Source organism: Pelophylax lessonae (genome assembly GCF_965119305.1).
Source record: "Pelophylax lessonae genome assembly, chromosome: 3".
NCBI lineage: Eukaryota > Metazoa > Chordata > Amphibia > Anura > Ranidae > Pelophylax > Pelophylax lessonae.
Window position 1 is genome coordinate 209197003 of NC_138770.1, and position 24891 is coordinate 209221893.

Genomic DNA, 24891 nt, shown 5'->3' on the forward strand with positions numbered 1-24891 from the left:
GATTGTATGAGTGGGCGGCGACTGTCAGAGGACTCAGAGAAAATAATTTTACGGTAAGTTCTTACAAAAATTCTATTTTTGCACCCTAGGTTTTTTGTTGCAGCACTGGAGATTGTAGTTCAAGTTTTTTCATTAGAGAGTTTTGCATAAATGTCTCTTCTGAAATAGGAAAAGGGACAAAAACAACAAAGATTACTGAAAAACATACAGAGAGAGAGCGCATGGAAAAATACACAGGACGTTTTGAAAAAATAAACACAATTTATTACCATCCCAACCAAAAAAAAAAAAAAAAAATCAAAGCCAGGACTAGTAACAAAAAGTTTTTATAAACAGCAAAATTCTGTCACATGCTGTGTGATCATGTGGACATAAAAATAATCTGATATGTTGAAAGCCATCTGCAGGGTAGATGTAACTCTGGTAGAATTACATTTATGTGATACAACATATTTTATTATGCAGAATAATTTGCATTAAGTGTTTTTTTAAATAACAGATCGCAGTATGCTGACGCATGCAAAGCCATGATGGAAGCTGTATTAGCAACGACTGGAAAACAATCACGTCGTTTGTAAAATCTTTATAGGTTAATAAACCTTTTGTTTGATGTGGGTAGGAAGTATAAGCAGCACCCATAAGAGGCTAGAACATATACAGTGTTTATAACTGTAGCCATTTTGTAAGCAGATCATATATCTGTTTTCTTGCAGCTGGTAACATGGAAGGCTCTTCGGGTCGGGCAGGATACATATCGGCACAGTGAGCAGCATCTAAAACAATAAAGGCCAGACAATAATAAGTGACCCTACTTCTATTAACAGCTACTCTATGGTTAAAAAACATGTTTATACAAATGTATGTATCAGTCCAGGACCTAGAAATAAAGATCTACCACATACAGCATATAATGTCCAAAGTAATGGGTGTGGTGCCACACGGATTGTAGAGAAATATTAGTATTCTGACTCTTGAGGCACCTATCCCAGCAGATTATCCATAAAAAAGTAATTTGTTAATACAAATGTGAAGAGCACATACAATTCCATAGAAAAATACTGGTATATTTGGTAAATACTATGACAGTCTCTTTCTTATGTGTCCTCAACATAATAGCTGTTCATTATATGAAAAGGGGAACATTTTGTTTGCACATTTAAAAAGATATCTTCTTACATTTACAGTACAAATTGAGTAATAAAACACTCATGTCTGGACAATGGTGCCTATTAATCTAATGCATGATAGAATCATAACAATGACCTGATCATCTTGTTGATTCAACATGGCTGATGAATAATAAAAAATGTGCTTATAATTCAGACGTTTTAACATTCCTCACATAGTATCCAAAGATGCATGTAATCTGGCTGTCCAAATTCACCAGACTTCACTGCTAGGGAAGCGAATTAAGTTTTTCTATCAAATGTTACCAGTCTGACTCTGCAAAGAAAGGTGTAGAAGCTACTTTGGCACAATTGTTGCACATTGGGGAAACCCCCTTTGTGCAGTGAATGGGCTGCCCTATGCTGTTGCAGAAAAAAATGCTCTAAAAATTTTTTAAAAAAAAAACAGAGTGGGTGTGAATGGGGCCATAAAGTGATTTATGGCCCCATTCAAAAAAAAGTTTTTTTTTTTTTTTTTAATAACAAATATAATATTTACCTGCTTTGTGCAATGGCATTGAATAAAGCAATCGCTTACCTCCTCCCCTGGGGTCCCCTATTGGTACAGCCTGTTTTACCTCTTCTCCGGGGGATCCCCATAGCAAGCTGGCTGCTGTGGGGGCATTTACATGGGTGTGCTCCAAAGCCAAGCTGTGTGCATCCATAGACACACACAGCATGTCTCGGACCCGCCCTCTGCTCCCTTCTCACTGGATTGGACTGACAGCAGCAGGAGTTAATGGCAAGAAAAAAATAGGCAGTTTGGGACTTTAAAATGAGGCAGAAGCAGGTAATGCTTAGCATCTCCATCCCTGTACATGAAAAAACTGAAGAAAGGGGGACTAAAAGAGGTGCATGGAAAACAGCCAGCCCCTAGTTTGGTATACTCACCCACCAGTCTTGCCACCAACCGAATAAACCTGTCTAACAATGTAGGTTAAAAACAGGGGTTTAGTTGACACACATTTGCAAACGCATGTGTAAACTGCAAGGCCCCTTCACGGCACCCTGTGCAACTTGCAGTCTCCTAGCACTAATAAATTTGAGTGTCTCCACAGTGGAGTCAATGGAGTCAGGAGTCAATGGCTCCCACTGCTCTTAGTGAAGCTTGAGCGGAGAGAAATGGGGGGTGGGGGGATCTGCAGCAGAGCACAATGCTGGGTCACTAGGGGACTCGGGGGGGGGGGGGATGCTGGAGGGCATGGCTATTGGAAGCTTTTTTACCTCAATGCAGAGAATGCGTTAAGGTACAAAAAAAAATTGCCTTTAGAATCGCGTTAGTTATAATTACTGATTGATTGCGGGGTTCTTATAGGCGGAAATATCTCCAAATGGTGTTGAAGATGCAGACATGGGAAAATTAGAGCTGCCCTGTTGTAGTTGTGAACTGTACCGCTACCCCTGTAGGGACCGCTTGATTTTTAGGTCCCCCTTTACATGCACAGCCAGGCAACAGGTTTTTTCAGCATGCACTCTGTAGACCGAACCTAGTCCAAGGGCTTTGTTTTGTTTTTGGTTTATTAGGGGAATCAACTTGCATGGGGAAAGAGTGGTATAGGATGCCCAGAACTGTAGTACAAAAGCACTTGAGAATATAGAACAAATTGAATAGCCCAACTGGCATAGATCAGTTTCAAACTTCTTCCTTAGAGTAATGCCAAAGTACTTGGCTTCTCACTAGAATCCCCAAGCAGAGGTGCTCTAATGACGCGAAGCGTCATTCAGGTACGTTGTTTCGTGGGACAGAGCCGACCTGCCGCCGTAAAACTACGGCGGATGGTCGGTAAGTGGTTAATTCTTACAATGCAACAGTTGTCCATGATCAGTGTTTTAATCCTAAAGAAAAAGTCACAACATATAAGCAGGTGCTTACTGAGGTATTACAGGGTTGTGTGCAGTATTTCTGGGGTTATGTTTTCTTCTCTGATGATTGGTTAAAGGATAAGTTCACCTTTGTAAAAAAGAAAAAATGCACATCTTTTTTGAAGGTAAAAAAATGTACATTTATTATTTCTTTTACAATGAGCCTGCAAATCATTGCACCCATGGTCAGCAGATCATGGGTGCCATGCAAGGCAGAGAGTACGTGTAAGCTGTCTACTCGTACCTCATACGGCCAGGCAGTTATACACTGACAGGAAGAAACCTAGAATGCTCAACAGTGCCCTGGTAGTTAATTGAGAACATAAACAAAGTATTTACAGTGTGTGTGTGTGTTTTTTGAAAATGATCATGCTAAATACCCTCACACCACCACTGTGCGGTCACATAATCTCCCTCTGCTGGCTGACATCAGAGGGAAATTCTCAGCCCCTCCGGCTACTCTTACATCAGGGAAGGAGAGTGGAGGGAGGTCACGTGACCGCGCAATGGCAGTGTGAGCTAAGGTATTTATTATTATCATTTTTTTTTTACAAACACACACACACACACACACACACTGTAGTTTAGGTCTTTATAAACCAGAGGGGATAGCAGTAAGATAATAATGTTACTTTACAGCCACTTTAAAGCAAAATAGGATGCAACCCAAAAACAGTAAAAAAAACAAAAAAAAAAAAAAAACAAAAGCAAACATATTGCAGTTTACCCATTCTTATTTGTGATGGCTGCATTGGTTTTCTTTTTTTTTTTTCCTATTTATATCAGGTGATCTGGACAGCAAGTCTGCTGATTTTAATAACAAGCACTCTTGCAGTTATAGGGATGAGACAAACCATGTAACACTGGCAGGGGGGCTTACAATAATCCACTTTTATTTAAGTAAACCTTTTTACCAAAAGGTAAAAAAAAAACGTATAACTGCTTAGAAAGTGTACTTTGAAGTTTGGCTTTAATTAGTTATCGTATTAAAATCTGCTAGTACATCTACCACTCCCCTCCCCTAAGAATGACAAGGTTGCTGTCCAAATCTGCCCCCTGTGCTCCTTGTGTTTAGGTACTCTAATACGGGAGATGTGTTACTGGCCAGATCACAAGGTAAAAAACAAAGGTAAAAAGCCTAAAAAAGAAAACGAATGCAGTCAGCACATCTAATGATTAGTAAGCTGCGATATATTACATTTTTGGGATGAATACCACTTTTAATCTTTAATCAGCAAGTATGCGGAAGTGTAATAATTAAAATGGAAGTTTAGACTTTTTTTCCTCATATTTCCATTAGTCCAGCTTAAACCGATGTAAGTATGCATGTGCCATACCTGGCCAATCCCCATGGAAAATGGAAATCACTGTAGTAGACACCACTGCCACAGTGATTGCCACTAGATTCCTGGTCCCCAGCTTTATAAAAATGGAGTATGCCATGAGCATAGCTGATTTGATTAGTTTGCCTGTACTCTGTAGAAGTTATTTATAAGAAGCTTCTTTCTAGAATTATCATCTTGAGCTTTCCCATTTTCACTTCTGTTAACACTTTCAAACGTACAGTAACTACTGCCATTTTGGTTCTGACTTTCTGCGTAGTCTGTCACAGACTATACCAAAACTGAAGAGAAAAAGGGGATTAAAGAAGGTGTGCGTTTGAGACACTCAGGTTGAGTAGTGTTAGGAAGTGTTAGGACTGCAGGATACACAGGCCGTGGAGTGGCCTGCAGCTTATACATGCGTTTGCAAATGTGTGTTAACTAAATCCCTGTTTTTAACCTATTATGTTAGACAGGTTTATTTGGTTTGTCAGCAGACTGGTGGGTAAGTATAGCAAACTAAGGGCCGGTTGGTTTACACACACACACACACACACACACACACACACACACCTTCTTTAATTCCCTTTTTCTCTTCAGTTTTGTTATATACAGGGATGGAGACGCTGAGCAGTGCTCGCCGGTGTCTCATCTAAAGTCCCAAAACTGCCCAAATTTTCTATGTTATCAGGGATGGAGATGCTTGCTTTATAGGCTGGTGTCTCATCTAAAGTCCCAATTTGCCTTTACCATCTATACTATTGGGATGGGGGTGTGTGTTTCCCAGCTGGTAATTTTTTAGTTTGCACCCTGTGGTATTTATATAGCCATTAGTTTTTCAATACCAGTCATGGAGGGGAGCAGGTTGGGGGAGGATTGGGCCATCTCTAAGCTCACCTGTTTCCCATCCATCCATTAGCATTCATGTACTTCCATGTTTGAGACACTCAGGTTGAGTAGTGTTAGGAAGTGTCAGGATTGCAGGATACACAGGGTGCCGTGGAGTGGCCTGCAGCTTATACATGCGTTTGCAAATGTGTGAACTAAACCCCTGTTTTTAACCTATTATGTTAGACAGGTTTATTTATTTAGTTTTTCAGCAGACTGTGGGTAAGTATAGCAAACTAAGGACCGGTTGGTTTCCACACACATATACACACACACACACACACACACCTTCTTTAATCCCCCTTTTTCTCTTCAGTTTTGTTATGCACAGGGATGGAGACGCTGAGCAGTGCTGGCTGGTGTCTCATCTAAAGTCCCAAAACTGCCCAAATTTTCTATGTCACAGACTATACTGCTCCCAGCTTGCCAAAAATACTCAAATCCGGTATCAGGTTCAACAGCTATTATATGTTGCATGTTCAGCGACAGGTAAGAGACAAACCATACTACTGCAGCAGACAAAAGGGTGCAGACAAATATAATCAACATGGCTTAAAACAGAAGAACAACTGTCCCTAAACCCATCTTAAAATTAAGATATTTTTTTTCCTTTTATAGGCAAAAGGGAGGTAAGGAATACATGAAAAGATATATACTGGGAATTTACTTTGAAATCAAATCAATAAATCTGCACTGAGCGTCAGGTCCCGGTTTCATTATTTTACCAGCAAAGCAAGAATATTTTGTGTTTAAAGCGGTGACTGGTAGACAGGACAAGAAATACGATTTCAAAAAATTAATCCTTGTGTCCTATTGTAATAAATTTAGACTAGCTATGGATATAGATTGAATGTCATGGATGAAAAATGTATACTGTTAAGTCAGAATTTCAGACAAGGCTAGCTACATCAATATTAGTCCACTCACATGAGTCCAGATGATGCAGCAGGGATACATACCACAATATTGTACAAATGTAAAAACTATAACAAATTTTAATAACGAATGGTAGTGATTACAACATCTCTATAATGGACTTCGAAAGAATTACCTTGCATTGGGATAGCCACAACATCACTGCTAAGGCTCCTGGTAATCCCCAGTGCATGCCAAGGGTCAATCAATCCATTTGGAAATACTATTCTACTGCTGTGAATATTAAGGCCACCGTAATTTTCATTTGTTTGCTGAACAGCAGCACTAACCATTGATGAATTGAATTCTGAGCCATAAATATCAGCACACTGCTGGATGTGGTAGCTGCAAAAAACACAAGAAAACAACATATTTTATGTATGCATTCAAATACGTGTGCATTTGTCTTTTGTAGAATAAAAAAAAAAAAAAAAACAACTCTTCATGGGTATGTCACTTTAAACACTTTAAACACCCCCTTCCCATGACCAGGTCATTTGTTGACACTGTACCCAAATAAAATGTACCGTAGGTCTTTCTCCCACAAATTGACCTTTCTTTTGGTGGTATTTGATTATCTCTGCATTTATTTTTTGGCTATAAACAAAAAAACACCGGTAACATTTTTTACTTTCTGCTACAAAACATATCCAATAAAAAAAACGTACTAAAAAAAAAAAAAAAAAATCAAATTTTTTTCAACCATTTAGGCCAATATGTATTCTGCTACATATTTTTGGTAAAATAAAAATCCAATAAGCACATATAGATTGGTTACACAAAAGTTATAGCGTTTTTAAACTATTGGATATATTTATGGAATTTTTATATATTTATTTTTTTTACTAGTAAAGGGGGCGATCAACGACTTATGGTGCGACTGCAATATTGCGGCAGACAAATTGGACACTGACACTTTTTTGGGAACCAGTGACACCAATACAGTAATCAGTGCTAAACATATGCACTGTCACTATACTTAAGACACTGGTTGGGAAGGGGTTAACATCAGGTGCGATCAAACGGTTAACTGTGTGCCTAGCCTGTGTTTTTGTGTACCGTTGGAGGTGCTTGTACTAGGGAAAGACATGGATCCATGTCCCTGCTTTGCAGGAACACAGGATCCATGCCTTCCCTACTGCAATCTGCCTGGTTTACATGTCAGACTGCCATTCTGCTTCTGTACCAAATAATCGGCGGGTGGCGGTGGAGGAGTCCACAGTACCCGCTGATCGGCTCAGTGGCGGTGCGCATTTCGTGCCCGCTACTGGGAAATGCAGGATCACTTACATATAGCAGTGGATCTGCTATAGGGTGGTCATCAAATGGTTAAAAGGATTAAGGCAGATGCCCTAGGTCCCAAAAAAAGAAGACTCCAAGCAAATATGTGTTTAAAAGGGCTGATTGCTGAATCCATAGCCAGTTGCCATGGTGTCTTCCAGCAGCATGATCAAAGACTCCATATTACCAGCACTACTTGTTAAGACTGGTAGACAAGACATTTATTCATAGCCCATAAGCAGGCCCTGAGTAAGAGGCCCTTAGTGGCTGCAAAGAGTCACTTCTTCGAGGGTGACAAATAAATGACTGAAATTCTGAACATGGTGTGCTGGTGCAATTGAATCTTTTGGGCACATGGGATGATGGCACCATCTGTCTTGTCATCATAGCACTTGTTTTATGGTCAGCTACTCTAAGGAGTGCACTGGGTTCTGTGCATTTATGGACTGATCTTCCATCAGCATGATTTTCTGTGCTGATCACAAGGAGGTTTTGGACCTGTAAGGTCTATGAAAATAGCTTCTACTCCTTTTCTTGACCTGCAACTGACACTTGGCAGTTGAGTTCAAACCTTCAGATCAATTTTAGAAATCATCTTGAAACCACAAACCGATTCAACATTAACTTATGCCTTTTCTGAAGAGATGACAAGAAAAGATAGATAAAATATGTTGTTTTTGTTTCAGAAATAAATTAGTAGTGGAAGAGATGGAACTGAGGGTTAATTTACTAAAGACAAAATTGGGTGTTTATTTTGCAAAATAAATTGAACTATGCAAGGGAATCGTGCATGTGCAAGCAAACATACCTTTTTTATTTTTCATGCACATGATTGGGTTTTCTTTGCAAAGTGAATTTTCACCAAATTCATTAAACCAAGAGAAAATTCCTTTGGAAAGTACCTGGAAAATTTACATTTTGACTGGATATGCTCATGTAAAATAGCAGAGCACTCCTCGGCCTTGGACCTCGTAGCTGTATATGAAGCTTGAGATCATCTACTACTGTGGATCTGAAGTGCAAGGATCTTCCTGCTTCTGCTTTGTTCGTTTAGTAGATCTGAGCATTCTAAACCTCTCCTGATGCTTCCTAAAGGAGGAAATTTACGTATGGCAATAGCATACATTAATTTTAAACCATCATTAATAGATAGTTCAAACACATCATAGTTCTTTTTGACAAGTCAATATAAGCCTACTTGAAAAAATGTATTGTCATGTTGTTAGTGCTGCCTATCTGCTGGACATTGCTTTCCACAATTCTGTGTATTTTCTGCAGATGTTTTGCAGCTTCTCCTCTGCTGTTAATTTTCAATTTCTATAGGATTACATATCCCATGGTACCTTGCTGCCTGCAATCAGTGATTCCTGGACTCCATCTCATCCAAACTCCTCCTCTCAGCCCTTCTGTAGTTCACAAGGGAGGCTTTGTGAAATGTGACGCAGCAATGCACAGTCATAGGGCATATTGAATGTGTTACTGCCTTCAAGGAAGTAAATGTGTGGGATTCTTCTATACAATGTTTTTAAACTTCAAGATCATTCAGATTAACAGGAGAAGGCTAGAAATAATTACAATTCAATGCAATTTGGGCCATAGAAACACGTTAAGTATGTTTTTTTCATCAGGTCATTAGTCATTGGTGGGCAGCTCGGAAACAAGTTAGCAAAACCCTGCTCTTCTACAAAGGTGTTTTACTCAACTTATAGAGATATAGGGGTTGATTTACTAAAACTGGAGAGTGCAAAATCTGGTACATTGTAGCCAGTTTCTAACTTCAGCTTATTCAATTAAGTTTTGCCAAAAGAAAAAAAAAAAAGTGGAAGCGGATTGGTTTCTCTGCAGAGCTGCACCAGATTTTGCCAGTTTTAGCAAATTTCCCTCACAGTGCAGAACAAGGAATAGTAAGTCAGTAATGGGGAAAAGTTCAGCAGCAGAAAAGTCCATCATAAGGTGTACATTTGTAAAGTGTCCCACTAGTTCATTTTTTTTTTTTTTTCTTTTTAGAGTGTGGAAGGAATAGAAAGGTATTTTTCCCTCACTTTCTGCACGGTGACAACAGTTTCACCAGACAGCTAATCAGTCTTCAGCAATCATTGCTTGATTTCATGGCAAAAGAAAAAAGAGACAGAAATGAAATATTTTTTTTTAGTAGACTAGGGAAAGGCGAGAGCCCTCCTCAGCTTTTTAACACTGTGACTTTGTTGTAGAGTTTCCTTTTTTTTCTGTCTGTTAAAAAAGTTTTTTTGCCAGACCGAAAGTAAGAAAAAAATCTCTCTAATGGAGCCCTAGATAATAGAGAACACTTTCCCACTTAATCCAAACCTAAAAAAAAAAAAAAAAAAAAAGGAAGAAGAAACATGTTTTGGCTGCACCTATACTTTAATGCTTTAATGTTTATTTTGATAGGTAAACTTTATAATTTAGTTTCATTGCAAGGTTTCAATGAACAGCTCAATAATGAATATATAAAAGAGACATCAGAAGGATTCAAAAAAGTACAAAATCCACATAGCCAAAGCCCAACCATGTAGTTAAATTTTGTTTTTTGGGTGTGCGTAGGACACCCAAAGTACATACCTGGTTAATGGATCAGACCCAATCCTTCACACTCAAGCTGTGAGACTGAATCAAATGAAATCACATTCTATAGCTTGCATAAAACCATGAACTATTTTAGCAGCACTTTGGTGGGTCATGTCCTTATCCTCCAATGTTAGGGAAAGGGTTCTCTTATCTAACATTTCACTTTAAAAGGGCTGCATTTTAGGACAGTCCCCAAACAGATGTAGATCAGTGCCTGATGTTTGGGACAGCTATTAAATCAGTCCTTATTCAGTTTATTCAATCCTTCGGTTATCAATTAGATGCATTCAAATAGGCATACAGCTATGTGATTATAGCTGGGGTAGTAATCGGAGGAGTAGGGCTTTAAATTGTGTTACCATAGTGGGTTCATCTCTGTGGACCCAGGATTGCATAGAACTTAGGTTTGGGTTACTCTGTAGGGGAGTATAGGGTTAATAAATGCCACCAAATATCTGGTGGGAATTGGACTCAAGAACTATCCAAGAGGCCTCAAGAACTATCATCCAGGATTTGAAGTAAACTACCACCATACAATAGCTCCCATGGCTGCCCAGTAGGCTTGGAAGGTAAAGAGGACCTAACCCATCACTTAGAGGGAAGCACTGTCAGTGCGACACATAGGACCTTCCCTGCCCAGATAAAGGAGATGGAAACCATATCTAACAAAAGAATCCCTGTGTCATCCAGATGGAAATATTCCTAAATTTAGCAATACGACTGTATGGATATTTTCTCAACTAATAATAAATGGCAGAGTATTCCATGAGGAATGCCTATGTTAAAGTTCTTTAACAACTTGCCTAAGATTAGAATGTAGGTAAAAGGGATAAATCAGAAGGGATTACCACTTGAAAAATAGTTAAATGGCTGAAGCCACTTGAAATGCCTGAAAGGCATCACAAATTTATAACACAGTTTGTAAAGATGCTGCCAAAACATTTCAGTAAAGTACAGTGTCATCCATGTAGGATAATAACTCTTCTTCCAATCTTTACATGATCACACCCTTAACTCCTGGTGAAAAATGGATAATAATAGCTTGGACCTCCTCTACTAGAGCAAACAAGCCCAATAAAAAGCATATACAGTTTACCTTAATGGAAAACCAGAGAATGGTTGTGAAGTAGAATCTGAAGACTGGAAATAGCCAAATTCTGTACAGGTTTGGTACATCCACTGCCTGCCTGGAAAAGAAAGTTGACAAATTTAACAAAATATAACTTACTTATATTGCTTATGATTCTAACAGCGACATTTATGTTGCTCTGTTGGTAATACAATTATCAACTTTCCTTCTCTGACAATTAAGGCCTGGTTTACACCTACGTACGTTTTAGTTCATTTTCAGTTTTGCAGTAACACACTACAGTCCAGTTAACATGGTTTCCTATGGGTCATGTTCACATCTGTGCATTTTTTGGAAAGGGCCAGGGACCATCAGGTTGGGTTTTTGGTTTTATAGACTTTAATAGATTAAAAACGTGTATTGAAAAAAACGCAAAATGCACCTAGATCAACTTGCATCAACTGCAACCTGCATAGGTTTGAACCAGGCCTCAGAGGCTATTAATCATAAATTTACATCACCTGACCCCTTCACTGAAAATTTGAAGCAGTAGTGGCTTTAAAATATTAAATGAGGAAACACGCTGCAAATGTAAAGTAAAACTTCTCATAGGAGAAACACAGGGATTGCACTTATGACCTTATCCTAAAAATGCTATGCTTTAATACTGCTTGGGCCACTGATGTGGAACAAGTATGTAGATTAGGAAAGTCATGGAAATGTTCTCAGAGGTTTGCGACCTAAGTGGATGAAATTAGTTGAGGGTAAAAATGGATTGGAAAAATGAAGCCAATCTGTGTTTGAGCACCCAAACAAATTGCCAAATTGGGTAAAGATGTGCAGTTGGCAGCCCTAGAGGTTACTGCTACCTCTAACAGCCCGGAATGCAGCTGACCTACTAGAGGTGATCAGGGTAATGCAGGAAGGCCTAAACAGTTGCTGGTAATAAGGTAATCTGTCATCAGGAGAACTGATGGAATAATTTGTCTCTCAGTTTACACCTACCAATTGATTTGCTGTTTCCATGATGCCAGAGATCGGCATGTGGTGGACCAGATTGAAAAATGACTGGGGGGGATTAGGCATGACCCAGCTGCCTCAGTACATGTTGGGACTATGACAGGTGGTAAGGAGATTCCCATGTTACAAAGAAACTTTGGCAAATAGAGTACTATTTGCACTACAAAAAAGGTAATGTGAGGTAAGGTAAGGTGAACAAGTGAATAGTGCAACAATAGAATAAAGTGTTAGTTCACCAATTCCAGGAGTCTGCCAAGCAAAATAGGATAGTTGGAAGAATTGGTGCAGGAACAGCACTCTGATTTAGTTGGTAGTGCAGAAAAAGTAATAGCGCCTGTCTCTATGGGAGAGGTCATCTAAACTCAAAAGAAGAACTTATTGATGGAGAGTGTGAGAGTGTAGTTACATATTGACAGGCGAACTGCAAAGTTAAATGTTGCCGTTTGTTACAGGCCCCCCAGCGTTAATGAGGGGTTAGAGGCTCCTTACATAGATAAATTAGGCTAAAGGTGTAGGATGGTGGTAATAATGGCAACTTTCAAAATACCCTGAGATAGACTTGTGTATTGCTGTAGCAGTAAAATTGTGAAATTTTTAAACTTAAAGTGGTTGTAAAAGCACAAGTATTTTTACCTTCATGCATTCCATGCATGAAGGTATATAAAAAATCTTGTGTGCAGCAGCCCCCCCCTAGCCATTGGCTCCCACTGCTGTCAATCACAGCCAGTGACTCAATCAGCAGACGGAGGGGACGGGGCCGAACTTCGGCTCCGTGTGTGAACGGACATACAGTGCAGGAGGGAGCAGCCAGGAACGACAGGTGTGGGACCCAAAAAGAGGAGGATCCGGGCCACTCTGTGCAAAACCACTGCACAGAGCAGAAAAGTATAACAAGTTTATTTTAATGAAAAAAAAATAAAACAAATTAAAGCTTTACAATCACTTTAAGGCTACATTCACACCTGAGCGTAGCGTTTTTTCGCGCGTTTTTACCGCGATTTTACCGCGATTTTTGCGGCGATTTTTACCGCGATTTTACCGCGATTTTTGTGCAGGCGTTTTTAGATTGAATAGAGATCAATGGAAAACGCCTGTAATCTGCCCAAAAAGAAGCTCATGTACTTTTTTGAGCGTTGGGCGTTTTGTAAACAGCTTCAAAACGCTCAGATGTGAACAGGGGCCATTGAAATGAATAGGATTTGTCTTGTTGGGCGTTTTGAGAGCTGATCCTAGAGCAGAAAAATGCCCCAAAAACGCCCCAAAACGCCTACATGTTAACGGAGCCTTATACATGACAATTTTTTAGCACGGTTTATGTAAGCCCCAACTAGAAATGACGCTCTTCTTTACCCGTTAAAAAGGTAAAACAATGATAATTGTAATACAAAATGTTCATAAAACAAATAAGAGTAACAGTGACCATAAAATGATTTATTTTATTTAAATTGCAAACAAAACAAAAAACACATACTGGAAAGATAAAAACACAATTTTAAAAGAGCATTTTTTTCTAATGCGGAGGGCTGCTCTTCAGTACTTAGATTTGGGGGGGGGGGGGGGGGCAGAAAAGAATACAGAATAGAAAAGTGAAGGTTTTTTTCAAATTGACTATGTGCAAAATACACTACAATATCCAAATTTAAGGGTAAAAAAAAAAAAAATGCAAAAAAATTAAAGGGAAATTTTCATTATTTGAAAAAGACAAGACAAATGTTATAACAAAATATGTAAAGAGGAAATCAAGATTGCAAAGATTAAAACAAATGTGTAGGCAGATGCCTACTTTAAAAAATTGGTTTTATCTGATAATTTATATCACTGTATGTGCACCTTTAACCACTTGCCGACCAGCTGCCGTAGTTTTACTGCGGCAGGTCGGCTCTGTTACGCAAAACAACGTAACTGTACGTCACTTCGTGTAAGAGATAGTAGGGGCACTAGAGGTGGAGCCAATCTGCGGGTCCAGTAGGCACGATGTCCATTGGGCACCCTCGATCGCTTCCCATAGAAACAGAACAGCGGTCTGCAGATGTAAACAAGGCAGACTGCTGTTCTGTCAGTGATGAACACAGGGATCCTGTGTTCCTCCTATTTAAGAACACAGGTCTCTGTGTTCATCCAGTGAGTCCATCCCCCACACAGTTAGAAAGCACCCCCTGGGGACGCACTTAACCCTTTGATCGCCCCTGGTGTTAACCCCTTCCCTGCCAGTGTCATTAGTAACCTTGCATATTTTTAGCACGGATTACCATAGTAATGTCACTGGTCCCCTCAAAAGTGTCAGTTAGGTGTCCAATCTGTCTGCCACAATGTCGCAGTTCTGCTATAAAACGCTGATCACTGCCAATACTAGTAAAAAATAAATAAATAAATAAAAATAGGACATAAATGTATCCCCTAGTTTGTAGACTTTTGCGCAAACCAATCAATATACACTTATTGGGATTTTTTTTACCAAAATTATGTGGGAGAATACATATTGGCCTAAAAAGAACTTACCGTAAAATTAATTTTCTCTGAGTCCTCTGACAGATGCAGCCACTTCATAGTTTCCTCACAAATGGGTAATGTGCCACCTACAGGTGTAGACTAGGCAGTGAAACTATTTAGAAAAACTTTTCACTAGACACATCCTTAGGGGCTGTCCCCTCAGACATTACCCCAGACAAATCCAACTTCCTAATCAGTTTCATAGCAAGCAGTGAAGGAAAAAAAGACAACCAACCCCAAAATAGGAGGACCAGGGCCTTACACACCTGGGCCACAGAGGCTTGATGGCAAAAAGCCCAAGAGGCACTCATAGCTCTTGTAGAATGTGCCCTCACAGAAAAGGAGGAACCTGACCCTTTAGTGAATAGGCCTGAATAACCGTCTTTCTGATCCATTTGGAAATGGTTGCAGCGGACGCAGCCGAACCCTTACGGAGGTCCCTCAGGAAGGGCAAACAGGGAATCAGACATCCAAAAAGATTCCGTGGCTGACAGGTAAACCCTGATCGCCGGAACCACATCCAGTGAATGCAGAGCGAATTCCTTGGGATGCTTGGGCTTCACACAAAGTGAAGGCAACACAATATCTTCATTGAGGTGGAAAGCAGACACCACCTTAGGGAGAAAAGATTGGTTGGGTCGCAGAACAACCTTATCCCTATGAACGACCAGATAAGGCAAACGGCAAGACAGTGCCGCCAACTCAGACACCCTGCGAGCAGAGGTGATAGCCACTAGAAAATCAACTTTCTGATTTAACAAAGGCAGAGAATCTCTCTGATATATTCAAAGGGAGGTCGGTGCAGAACGGACAAAACCATATTCTGCAAGAAAGCCAAGACCCTCGCCACCGAAAAAGGGGCAAGGATGGAACCCCTGCGACTCACACCAGGCAATGTATGCCATACAGGTACGATAGTAAATCTTCCTGGGAGGTGGCATTCCGAGCCCCCAACAAGGTAGGAATCATGGCATCAGAGAGACCTCCGTCTCTCAACACCTGGCCTTCAACAGCCACGCCGTTAAAGCCAGAGACCGTAAAGCAGGATGGAAGATCAGCCCTTGATATAGCAGATCTTCCCTCAGAGGCAGCCGCCAGGGAGGCTCGACGACCCTCTTTACGAGGTCTGCGTACCAAGACCGGCGAGGCCAGTCTGAGGCCACCAGGATTACCTGCACCTGTTCCAACGCCAATCTGCGGAAGAACTTGGACAACAGCTGAATCGGTGGAAATAAGCCGACACCGGTGCCAAGGCACCACCAACGCGTCTGTGGCGTCTGCCAGAGGATCTCGATCCTCAACCACGAACCCGTCCACTGTCCTAATGAGACGAGACACGAACAGATCCATTTCTGTTGTCCCCCACAGGGCACACAGGAGACAAAACTCCCCCGGATGCAGGGACCATACTCCTGATCCAAGAACTGACAACTCAGACAGTTTGCCTGCCAGTTCTCCACTCCAGGAATGTGAACAGTGGAGAGAGCTGGAACTTGCGCCTCGGCCCAAGTCAACATCTCGGCCACTTCCCTGGCCGCCCGGCACTCCTGGTGTCCCATTGATGATCCCCATAAGCCACAGCTGTGGCAGTGTCGGACTGCACCCGAACCGGGAGACCGAGCAGCCGAGGCATCCAATGAAGCAGGCAGAGTTTGATCGCCCCAAGCTCCAGGACATGAGCGGAAAGGAAGCGATCGACAGATTGCCCAACTGGGTCGGGTGATAACCCGCTCTCAAAAGGAAATCGTCCAGATACCCGAGGATCACAATCCCTTTGTGCGGAAACAAGGCCAACACCCCGGTCAAAACCTCGGTGAAGACTCAGGGTTCCTGGACACTGGGAACAGGGGTGAATGAAAAAAACCCAAAACCTTTCCAGCTGAGGAACTGACACCACTACTCCCTGCGCAAGCAGAGCACGCACCACCTCCCTGGGATCCCACAAACGATCTGGAGATAAACGGAGACATGGTGGAAAGAACCTGTCCACCGGGCGAGACGGAAATACGTGGGAAAGGTGTTCTGTATAGGTTGCAGAAAAAAGTTGGTTATTGGAGGGTGAATGATGCACAAGGTAACACATAAATGATGTGATAATAGGTCAATTTATTATGATAATATTGTGTGAAATGCACACTGTGCAGTACAAGTCATGATGTTTTAACGATAAACAGAAAACAAGACGGACAACATGTAACAAAAATACAAAAACCGGCCGGTACACAAAATGTGACTTATCAGGGTGGAAAATAGGGGATGTGGGAAGTTCACATTTAGTGTCTCAATCTTGAGCTTGTTCCTCTCACATAATTGTGTATGGCCTGATAAGTTCCTTGTGGAAGCTCGGGTGAGACAGGTGGAGTGATATCACTCAATGTATGGTGCAGAGGGGCTGATCCGGTAAGACGGGGGTTAATTGGAGGGGAGTTCGATCCGGATGGAGGATATGCTGGAGGGATAGTTAATCCTTTTGCATATTCCTCTGCATTGCCTACCAGGGCTGGGCTGTATAGCGGTTGGGTGTCCTGGTCTGTGGGGAATGCCTAGAGGGTGTATGCATGCATCGCGGCGACAGTGAGCAGCTGAGTGGCTGGTGTGTATGCAATTGCACTGGTATGGTGCCAGGGTTTCTGGGGGACTTTGTAAGGTACAATGGTCCTGCGGACAGTATAGCTTATACTCAGTGTATGTACCTGTAAGTTCTGGCTGTGTCTTCGCCCCACAAAAAGTACCTGTCCTGTCAGATGTCCTGTACTTGTCTGCTTGCTGAGCTGCTGCTGTCTGCCGCTCTCCTTCCCTTTCTTACGGTCTGAGCCTTACGGTCCGAGCCACAAGAAAATGGTGCCATAATATAGAAGAAACACAGGGAAAATGGCTGCCGCCCATACAGTGCGGCCTACCCACATTCAAGATGGTGCCCAAAAATGGCGCCGGCAATCAGGAGCCCAGGGTATAAGGCCACCACGGGAATCCACCACAGGGACCCCCCCAGGACAAGGTAGTAGTCATACAAAACGTAAACAAAAAGAAAAATGTCAGCACCTAATCTATAAAAAATAGCAGCTTGCAAAACAGTGTGAATATACAAACACCAGTGAAATAAACAAATAAAAAGGTTGCAGCGCTAAACAGTGTTATAAGGAGTGTCTGAAAAATCAAGTCCAACTGTGAAACACAAGTCCAGCCAGCTAGCCTAGTGGATAGCAGTATTGTGTGTCAATATAAAATCAATGCCGACACCAGTTAGTGTTTCTCCAACAAATTAAAAAGTGAACACTCACCAGACTCTTATGCGGTCTTATCAGGACAGCTAAAAAGTGTGTAAGATGAAGCCAGAGAAATCAAGCGGGGGGTGGTCTTCTTATCCCTTTACCGGACTTGCTTTCCTCAGATGTTAACTCCAGAGTAGCAAATAACAGGCAAAAGAGAAAATAAACCTCCTCATGGTGTAGTATTTATTAAAACTTCCATAATAGTTAAAAGCAATGTACAAAAGACAAGATAGAGATCCATACAGTGCAACAGCATATATAGCACTTACATATGAAGCCACCAGACTAAGAAGACTGGCGGCTTATGGACCTCTGGCATATAACCCTGCTCTACGGACGTTTCGTGCCACGCACTTCTTCAGGAGCATACACCCCCCTCTCAGGCGTTAAACGCTGCTATAGTGCCCCCATTTGGAGCAGGGAGGGCAGGACCTGTCCTGACAGACTAAGGTGATCTTACAGAGACCGCAGCTCTGACATCCCCAGAAATGGGCCCAGATTCCCCCACCGATGATTGTCCCAGGGACACAGGGGGGGCAGTATCACCCACCATATCAAAGAAAGTAAAAAACAGACCTGAGTACCAGCAGTGAAACCTAGGTCCTACACCTGAACTAGGCAGCAAGAAATTGATTAGTAAGCTGGATGTGTCTGGGGTAATGTCTGAGGGGACAGCCACTAAGGGTGTGTCTAGTGAAAAGTTTTTCTAAATAGTTTCACTGCCTAGTCTACTCCTGTAGGTGGCTCATTACACATTTGTGAGGAAACTGAAGTGGCTGCGTCCGTCAGAGGACGTAAGAGAAAATTGTATTTTTTTTTGTTTTGTTTTTTATTGGGAATGTTTTATAACAGAAAGTAAAAATATTGCTTTTTTTTTATCAGAATCATCGCTCTTTTTTTGTTTATAGCGCAAGGTAATCAAATACCACCAAAAGAAAGCTCTATTTGTTGGAAAAAAATACATCAATTTTTTTTTGGTTACAGCGTTGCACGACCACGCAGTTGTCAGCTAAAATAACAGTGCCGTATCTGGTCATTAAGGGGGTAAAACCTTCCGGTCCTTAAGTGGGTAAACATTGGGCTGAGGCATGTAGGGGGTTAATGTGCTCTTTGAGATGGTTTCCTCTGCATGTGTGTCGCTTTTAGTTTTTAGGGCATATACACATGGGAACTGGGCTCATGGTGAGGAGCCCAGTATGAGAGCTGTACTGCAATGACCACATTACCCTCCTATGGGACCCATTTCTTAGTGTATCTACATGTATAGACTTGTTGTAAGGTCTGCTTTGCCCTAAAAGTACGGGCAGCACCACTATTGACAGCACAGTCAATCTAGGCTCAGCCAGCCTATGGACTTGCAAATTCATGCACAAACAATTGAATAGATTTAACAGTCATATATGTGAGGATAAGGTTCTACATTGCAATGTTCTACCTCAATTATATACTGTTCATTAAAGGGAGTATTCCAGACGAAATTGTCTTTTCTGGGGAAAAAAATATTAGATATTTTAATGATGTGTAGTTCTGGTGTATCACAAAGATCTGGGAATCGGGAGTGTAACTACATTTAATCCTCTGTGTTTTGAAGAAGTGACCTGTCCAGTAACAAGGGCAACATAGTCAACCACTGTTAGGTAAAAACATGTGTGAAGAGTACCAGAAGGAGAAGCAGCCAGCTGACTAAGGTAAGTGGTGACAGAGGCAAGTGATGGGGTATCTGGTAGTGAGGTAACAGCTTAGCACTTTTTGTTCCCCACTTAGTGGCAGGGCCAATAAATTGAAAAATGCTGTGGTACAGGTCCTGCCCAAGGACCAAGCCTGGTGTTATGCTGTGCAAAGTGAAGTAAGTGTCTTACCTGTATGCCCAAAGGTGGAGCATACTGTAGTTCAAAGTAGCAGAGTTAAAACATGAGACAAGTTGGAGATAAGTACTTGCTCAGTGATACTTTCTCAAAATGCTTTGGGGTCATGCATCTGATGAGACAGAAGTGTCACCAGGTCTCTGGTTGTTTCCTCCAACGTGCGGACAAATGTGTTGGGGCACAACAGCATGCAGTTTTAGAACATCCAATCACTGCAGAGGGCATTGCTTCAATTGTTTCCAGGGTGTTGAGTTTGCAGTGGGGTGGTCCTGTGCCTCAGGCCATTCACTTAGGTGTTCAGACCAGAGACACTTCATGCCACTTGTACGTGGAACACCTGTCACCTGGACTATCAGAGACAGTCTACCTTATTGTGAGAAAGTGTTGCTCCATAGAAAACGGAAGTAGTTGTTTCTTCTTAAGTGTTCTTATAACATATCTCTGAGTGTCTCGCTCTGTACTGTGCCGCCTAAAGCCCTTATTAGGAAACCGCTCCCATTCAGCTCCTGTTGTTGGAATAGCTACATTGCCTGTTTGTATTTGTTCTGTGCTTATTGTATACCTCCGTTACCATCCCATTTGAATTGACAATTCATCCTGCAATATAAATAGTTCGGCTGTTACCTCTACATAGCAGATTATAGAATGAATAGTTACATGCAATGCCAAGCTGCAGTTTCTAAAGCAAGGAAATAGTCTCTTGTATTTAAAGAGGTCGAGACTCCAGAGAGAGAAACATAATCTTGCCTCTGTAAAAAGCATCATTAAGACCATGTCTGGAATATGCAGTTTCGTTTTGGGCACAAATTCACAAAAAGGATGTTGAGGAAAAAGAATACAAAGATGGGCAACTAAACTGATAAAGATAGAGGTATACGATCTGAAGCAAACACAGTGACGTGCCTCCATCCCCAATGGTTAATACAAACAGAAAACAGAGGTCGTGGGACTTCAAATGAGGCAGGTCACATACTAAGATATACAAAATTAGACTATTAATTTATTATACATACAGTAATTGATACAAATGTTGACATCAACATTATAAAGGACATAAACTGATAAAGGACATGGAGGAGCTCAGGTATGAGGAGAGATTAGCTGAACTGAATTTAGTGTCCTCTGAGAAGAAGCAATTGATCGAGGTAATATCTCCATATAGCAAACTTGGTATGGAGTTATTTATTTTAAAGTAATTGCAAAGGGCAAGGGGGCACTCTTTGATTCTGGAGGGAAAGATTTACCTGCCACATACAAAAAGGCTTCTTCACAGTGGGGGCTGTGAAACTTGGAATAGGATACCTCAGAAACTAGCTCTAGCTAGCTTGGTAAATGTTTTTAAGAAAAAGCTTGATGCATTCCTAAATGCACAGGTAATTGGATATTAATATTTATAAAGCAATAACATAAGAGATTATTAAAACAAGGAATATTGCTGATTGCCTTAGGTATAGAGTTCTGCTTACGTGTTCCATTTCTTTTTTTTTATTATTGGATGAACTAGATGGACTTGTGTCTTGTTTCAGCCTAACTCAGTGGTTATCTCTCCTGCCTGGCAGCATTAGGGTCGTCAATTCAAATACCAACCTGCACAGAGTTTGCATGTTCTCCCTGTACTCCGGTTTCCAATGAATCCACCAATTCATAACAAACCAAAAAAGAGGAAAACCATGCTTGTGTATCAAAATAAACCAAATTACCACATAAAAACAGCTGCAACACACCAGGAGATATTGTCATAGTAAATAGAATTTACAAAAAAACGGTTGCGCTATACCAGTTCAAAATCATTCCAACAAACAAACGTGAATGTAAAACTATAAAGATGTCCTTTAGTGAATATATGTATTGTGAAAAAGCAGTCCTTCAGGTAAATATATGAAAAAGCAGGTAAATGAAAAAGAATCGTCACCAATACCTTCTGAGAAGAACCGCCACCGAAAGATTCGGATATACATTTACCAGAAGTAGATGACCTCCTAACTAAAGAAAGGTCAGACAGGCTATTTGGTATGTAATCTTTCAAAGGGTTCCACTCTAGTTGGTGATACTTACAGGTTTTCACATCCAATGCCACTTCTCATCTTACCTCCAATCAATACATTGTTTGATCGTGGTGGCTTTGTCCATTTTCTTTTTTCAGGCTATGTACATTTTATTTTAAAAAAAATCTGTCATTTTTTACTTTAACTGGCATGGGATGGACTTCATTTAATGACAGACAGAGCTGTGAAACCAAGTTCCCAGATGGCCTCTTCTCCCTCCTCACTGCCCGCAGACCACTATACAGGGTATACTGTACAGTATAATTTGGTATTATGATGAAAATGGAGAGCACTATGGTTTGTTTTTTCCTCTTTCTGTTCCTCTTTCTGGTTGGCAGTGGTGTTATTTGGTCCTGGAGTTGGCAATGAAGAAAAGGAGAGTTTATATTCCTCCAGTGTAGCCTATTCGGACTTATTAAATGGGGATTTATTTGATCTTTTATAATTTAAAAAAGGTCCAACCAAGGAGGTGAGAATTTGTCCTTTTGAGCCCACAGTTGAGGAGTGAACAGTTTAATTGCACAGGTTGTTTTTTTCTTTTGAAGAGGAATTCAATATTTCTTAAAGCTGAAGGTTTGTAAATAGACTCGTTTCTGTTTTTCGGTTTTTATTACTTGTTGGACATCCACACAATGACTATTTATTGGTCTTTTAGTAGCATTTATCTCAGTTAGCACATGCTTTTCTTTAAGTTTGCGGTTTAGGATGAAATCATTGATGTTATACCAGTTTTTTACTCTGCAACATTGGTGGATTTACATTTAATTTTAGCATGGTGCAGTTTTTCCCTTGTAGTTCAGCGACTCAAAATTCTATAGTAAAAGTATCATGACATCACAGCTGGACAACAAGCATTTTCAGATGCAGAGGTCAGAAATGGCAGTCTTCATGTTAATCTCATGACAGTTTTCCATGGTAGGTTTTGCACATTGTGCAACAGCAAATATAGAGCTCTACCATCTTTAGGATTCACAATCATTTTTGTTTTGAAGGATGGGGTTTGTAAGGCTAGCCAGGGCCGCTGATAGGGGGGGGACCACCAGCCCTCTTGTAGGGGGCCCGAGCACACAGGGGGGCCCACACAGAAAGGGGGATTAGTGATGGACAACAATTACAGAAATCTTCCTCCAGCACCTGAATCTGATCTGTCCCTCTCCCTGCTATCAGCTTTTATCTGTTGAGAAAGAGACAGTCGTCCCTCATTAATCCCCCTCCCTTGTGTGCCCCCCCCCCCCCCACCACCACCAGCACTTATCTCTGCTCAGGAGTTTATTTGTAAATTGTAACTTTGTTTCTCTCTCTCTGTCTCTCTGATCACTGAGCTCCAACTGCCCAACCTTTATATTTTTCTCATCTCTTCTTTTTTATTTAACATTTAGCAGTTTTTTTTTTTTTAGATTAAGCAGGAATTATGCGAGTTATGTTATATTTGTGTCTTATAATAGTGATTTTGTTGTAATTTTAGCTAAATATATCTTAAATATTTTCTTGGAGGGGCCCTGCCAGGTAGTCTGTACGGGGCCCCGAGGCTAGCCATACATGTTCAATACTCCAGTACAATTTTTGTACAATTTTACTTTAGATTTACCTAAATCTATGCAGTGCAGGGGCCTGTCTAGTTGGATAAAATTGAAAGTTGTTTCGTTTTGACCTCATATTATGTGGTTTTTGGTAAATCTAAAGGAAAATTGTACAATAAGATTGAACATATGGCCAGCCTTAGTCTTATGCTCAGGAGGAGGATATCTCTTTCACAGTTTGTCATTGATGGAGAGCTTCCTGGCATGGGTGGACCCAATAGTTATCCTACTGCTAGCATAGCAATTAGGACTAGGCCAACTACATTCAAATAGGCAAGCCTTGGTATTCATTTTATAAGTAATTAGGAACTTTACTATGGGAAGCCTTTGAAAATAACCCACCAAACCCACAATCCTTTTCGTTACTTAGAAGCTAAATATGTAGTAAAGCAGCAGATGTCCTCTGAATGTTATCCAGCATAGTCCAGGCACATCTTTTTAAATCCAGCCAATAAGTCTGTTTTTTTAAAGGAACACATGATCTTTCAGGTGTATCAGTTTAAAAAGGGACAGGACAAACCACTTAGCACTAGCAGGGGTGCTTACAATGGTCAGCTTTGATTAATGAAAAACCTTTATCCCAAAAGGAAAAAATTGCTTTCTTAAACTTCTTATAAAGTATTAGCTGCAGTTCAGCTTAAATTTGTTAGTGTATTAGAATCTGCTAGTACAGATCCCCTCCCCCAAGATTAACAATGCTGCTGTGCCACTTGTGCTCATTCATCCAAAGGTGTGGCATTCTAATACTGGAAGTGTGTTACTTGCCAGATTCACCAGGTGAAAACAGATGGGAAATGCGCCTAAATACAGAAAACCAATGCAGCCCCCACATCTATTGATTAGTAAGCTGCAACAGGTTACATTTTTGGTTTATTACCGCTGTGTCAAAACTTTCTGAAAATAACCCAGCACTTCTTTATTTTCAGGCTTTGATTGGCGGGAGAAAGGAGGGGGTAAATAGAGGGACATAACACTGGGGCAAGGCTGTCCAACGCATATGGGTACATATACACACAGATTTTGGAACATCACCAATCAATCAAATATTGACAAGTTCCTTCAAATTATTTTACTCACTCTTAAGAAGTTGGCCTCTTTGTTAATTATTTAAATGTGGGGTCGTTTTTAATAAATATGTGGCTGGAAAATTAACTGTTATCAATGCTGGACTTTTACAAGGAAAAAGTATATTCTTTATTCCTCACACATTTATCTTTGAATGTGGCAACATACAGTATGTAATAGTGTAACATCGGATGCCTGAGAACTTTTCTTTATAGTATATTTTTGGCACATATCACTTCCTTTTACTACAACTGAAATAACACTGGTAATTACAAACACATGGAGGCTCATGTTATAGACAGGGAAGCAGTAGGATGTGATGGAAGCAGTAGCACACAGCTGGAAGTTGAAGCCAGAGAGAGAATTTCTCAAGGTTTAATTTCTCATGTACAAATAAACACAACTGTGCATATGTTCTAAAAAAGAGCAAAGTGGGTCATGGAACCCTGAGTGGGAGTGCACTG

At 40.8% G+C, this 24891-nt stretch overlaps 1 protein-coding gene across 1 annotated transcript in view; it reads right to left on the minus strand.

Moving 5' to 3' along the window:
- Positions 1-615: 615 nt before the first annotated feature.
- LOC309550965 (putative serine protease K12H4.7) overlaps positions 616-24891 on the minus strand; it is a 111303-nt gene continuing 87027 nt past the window's right edge. Inside the window, exons 7-9 of the mRNA XM_082251379.1 lie at positions 11118-11208; positions 6291-6499; positions 616-773 (exon numbers count right to left, since the gene is read on the minus strand). Coding sequence (XP_082107505.1) covers positions 664-773; positions 6291-6499; positions 11118-11208 — 410 coding nt within the window. The 3' untranslated portion in view covers positions 616-663. The remainder of the gene's footprint in view (positions 774-6290; positions 6500-11117; positions 11209-24891) is intronic.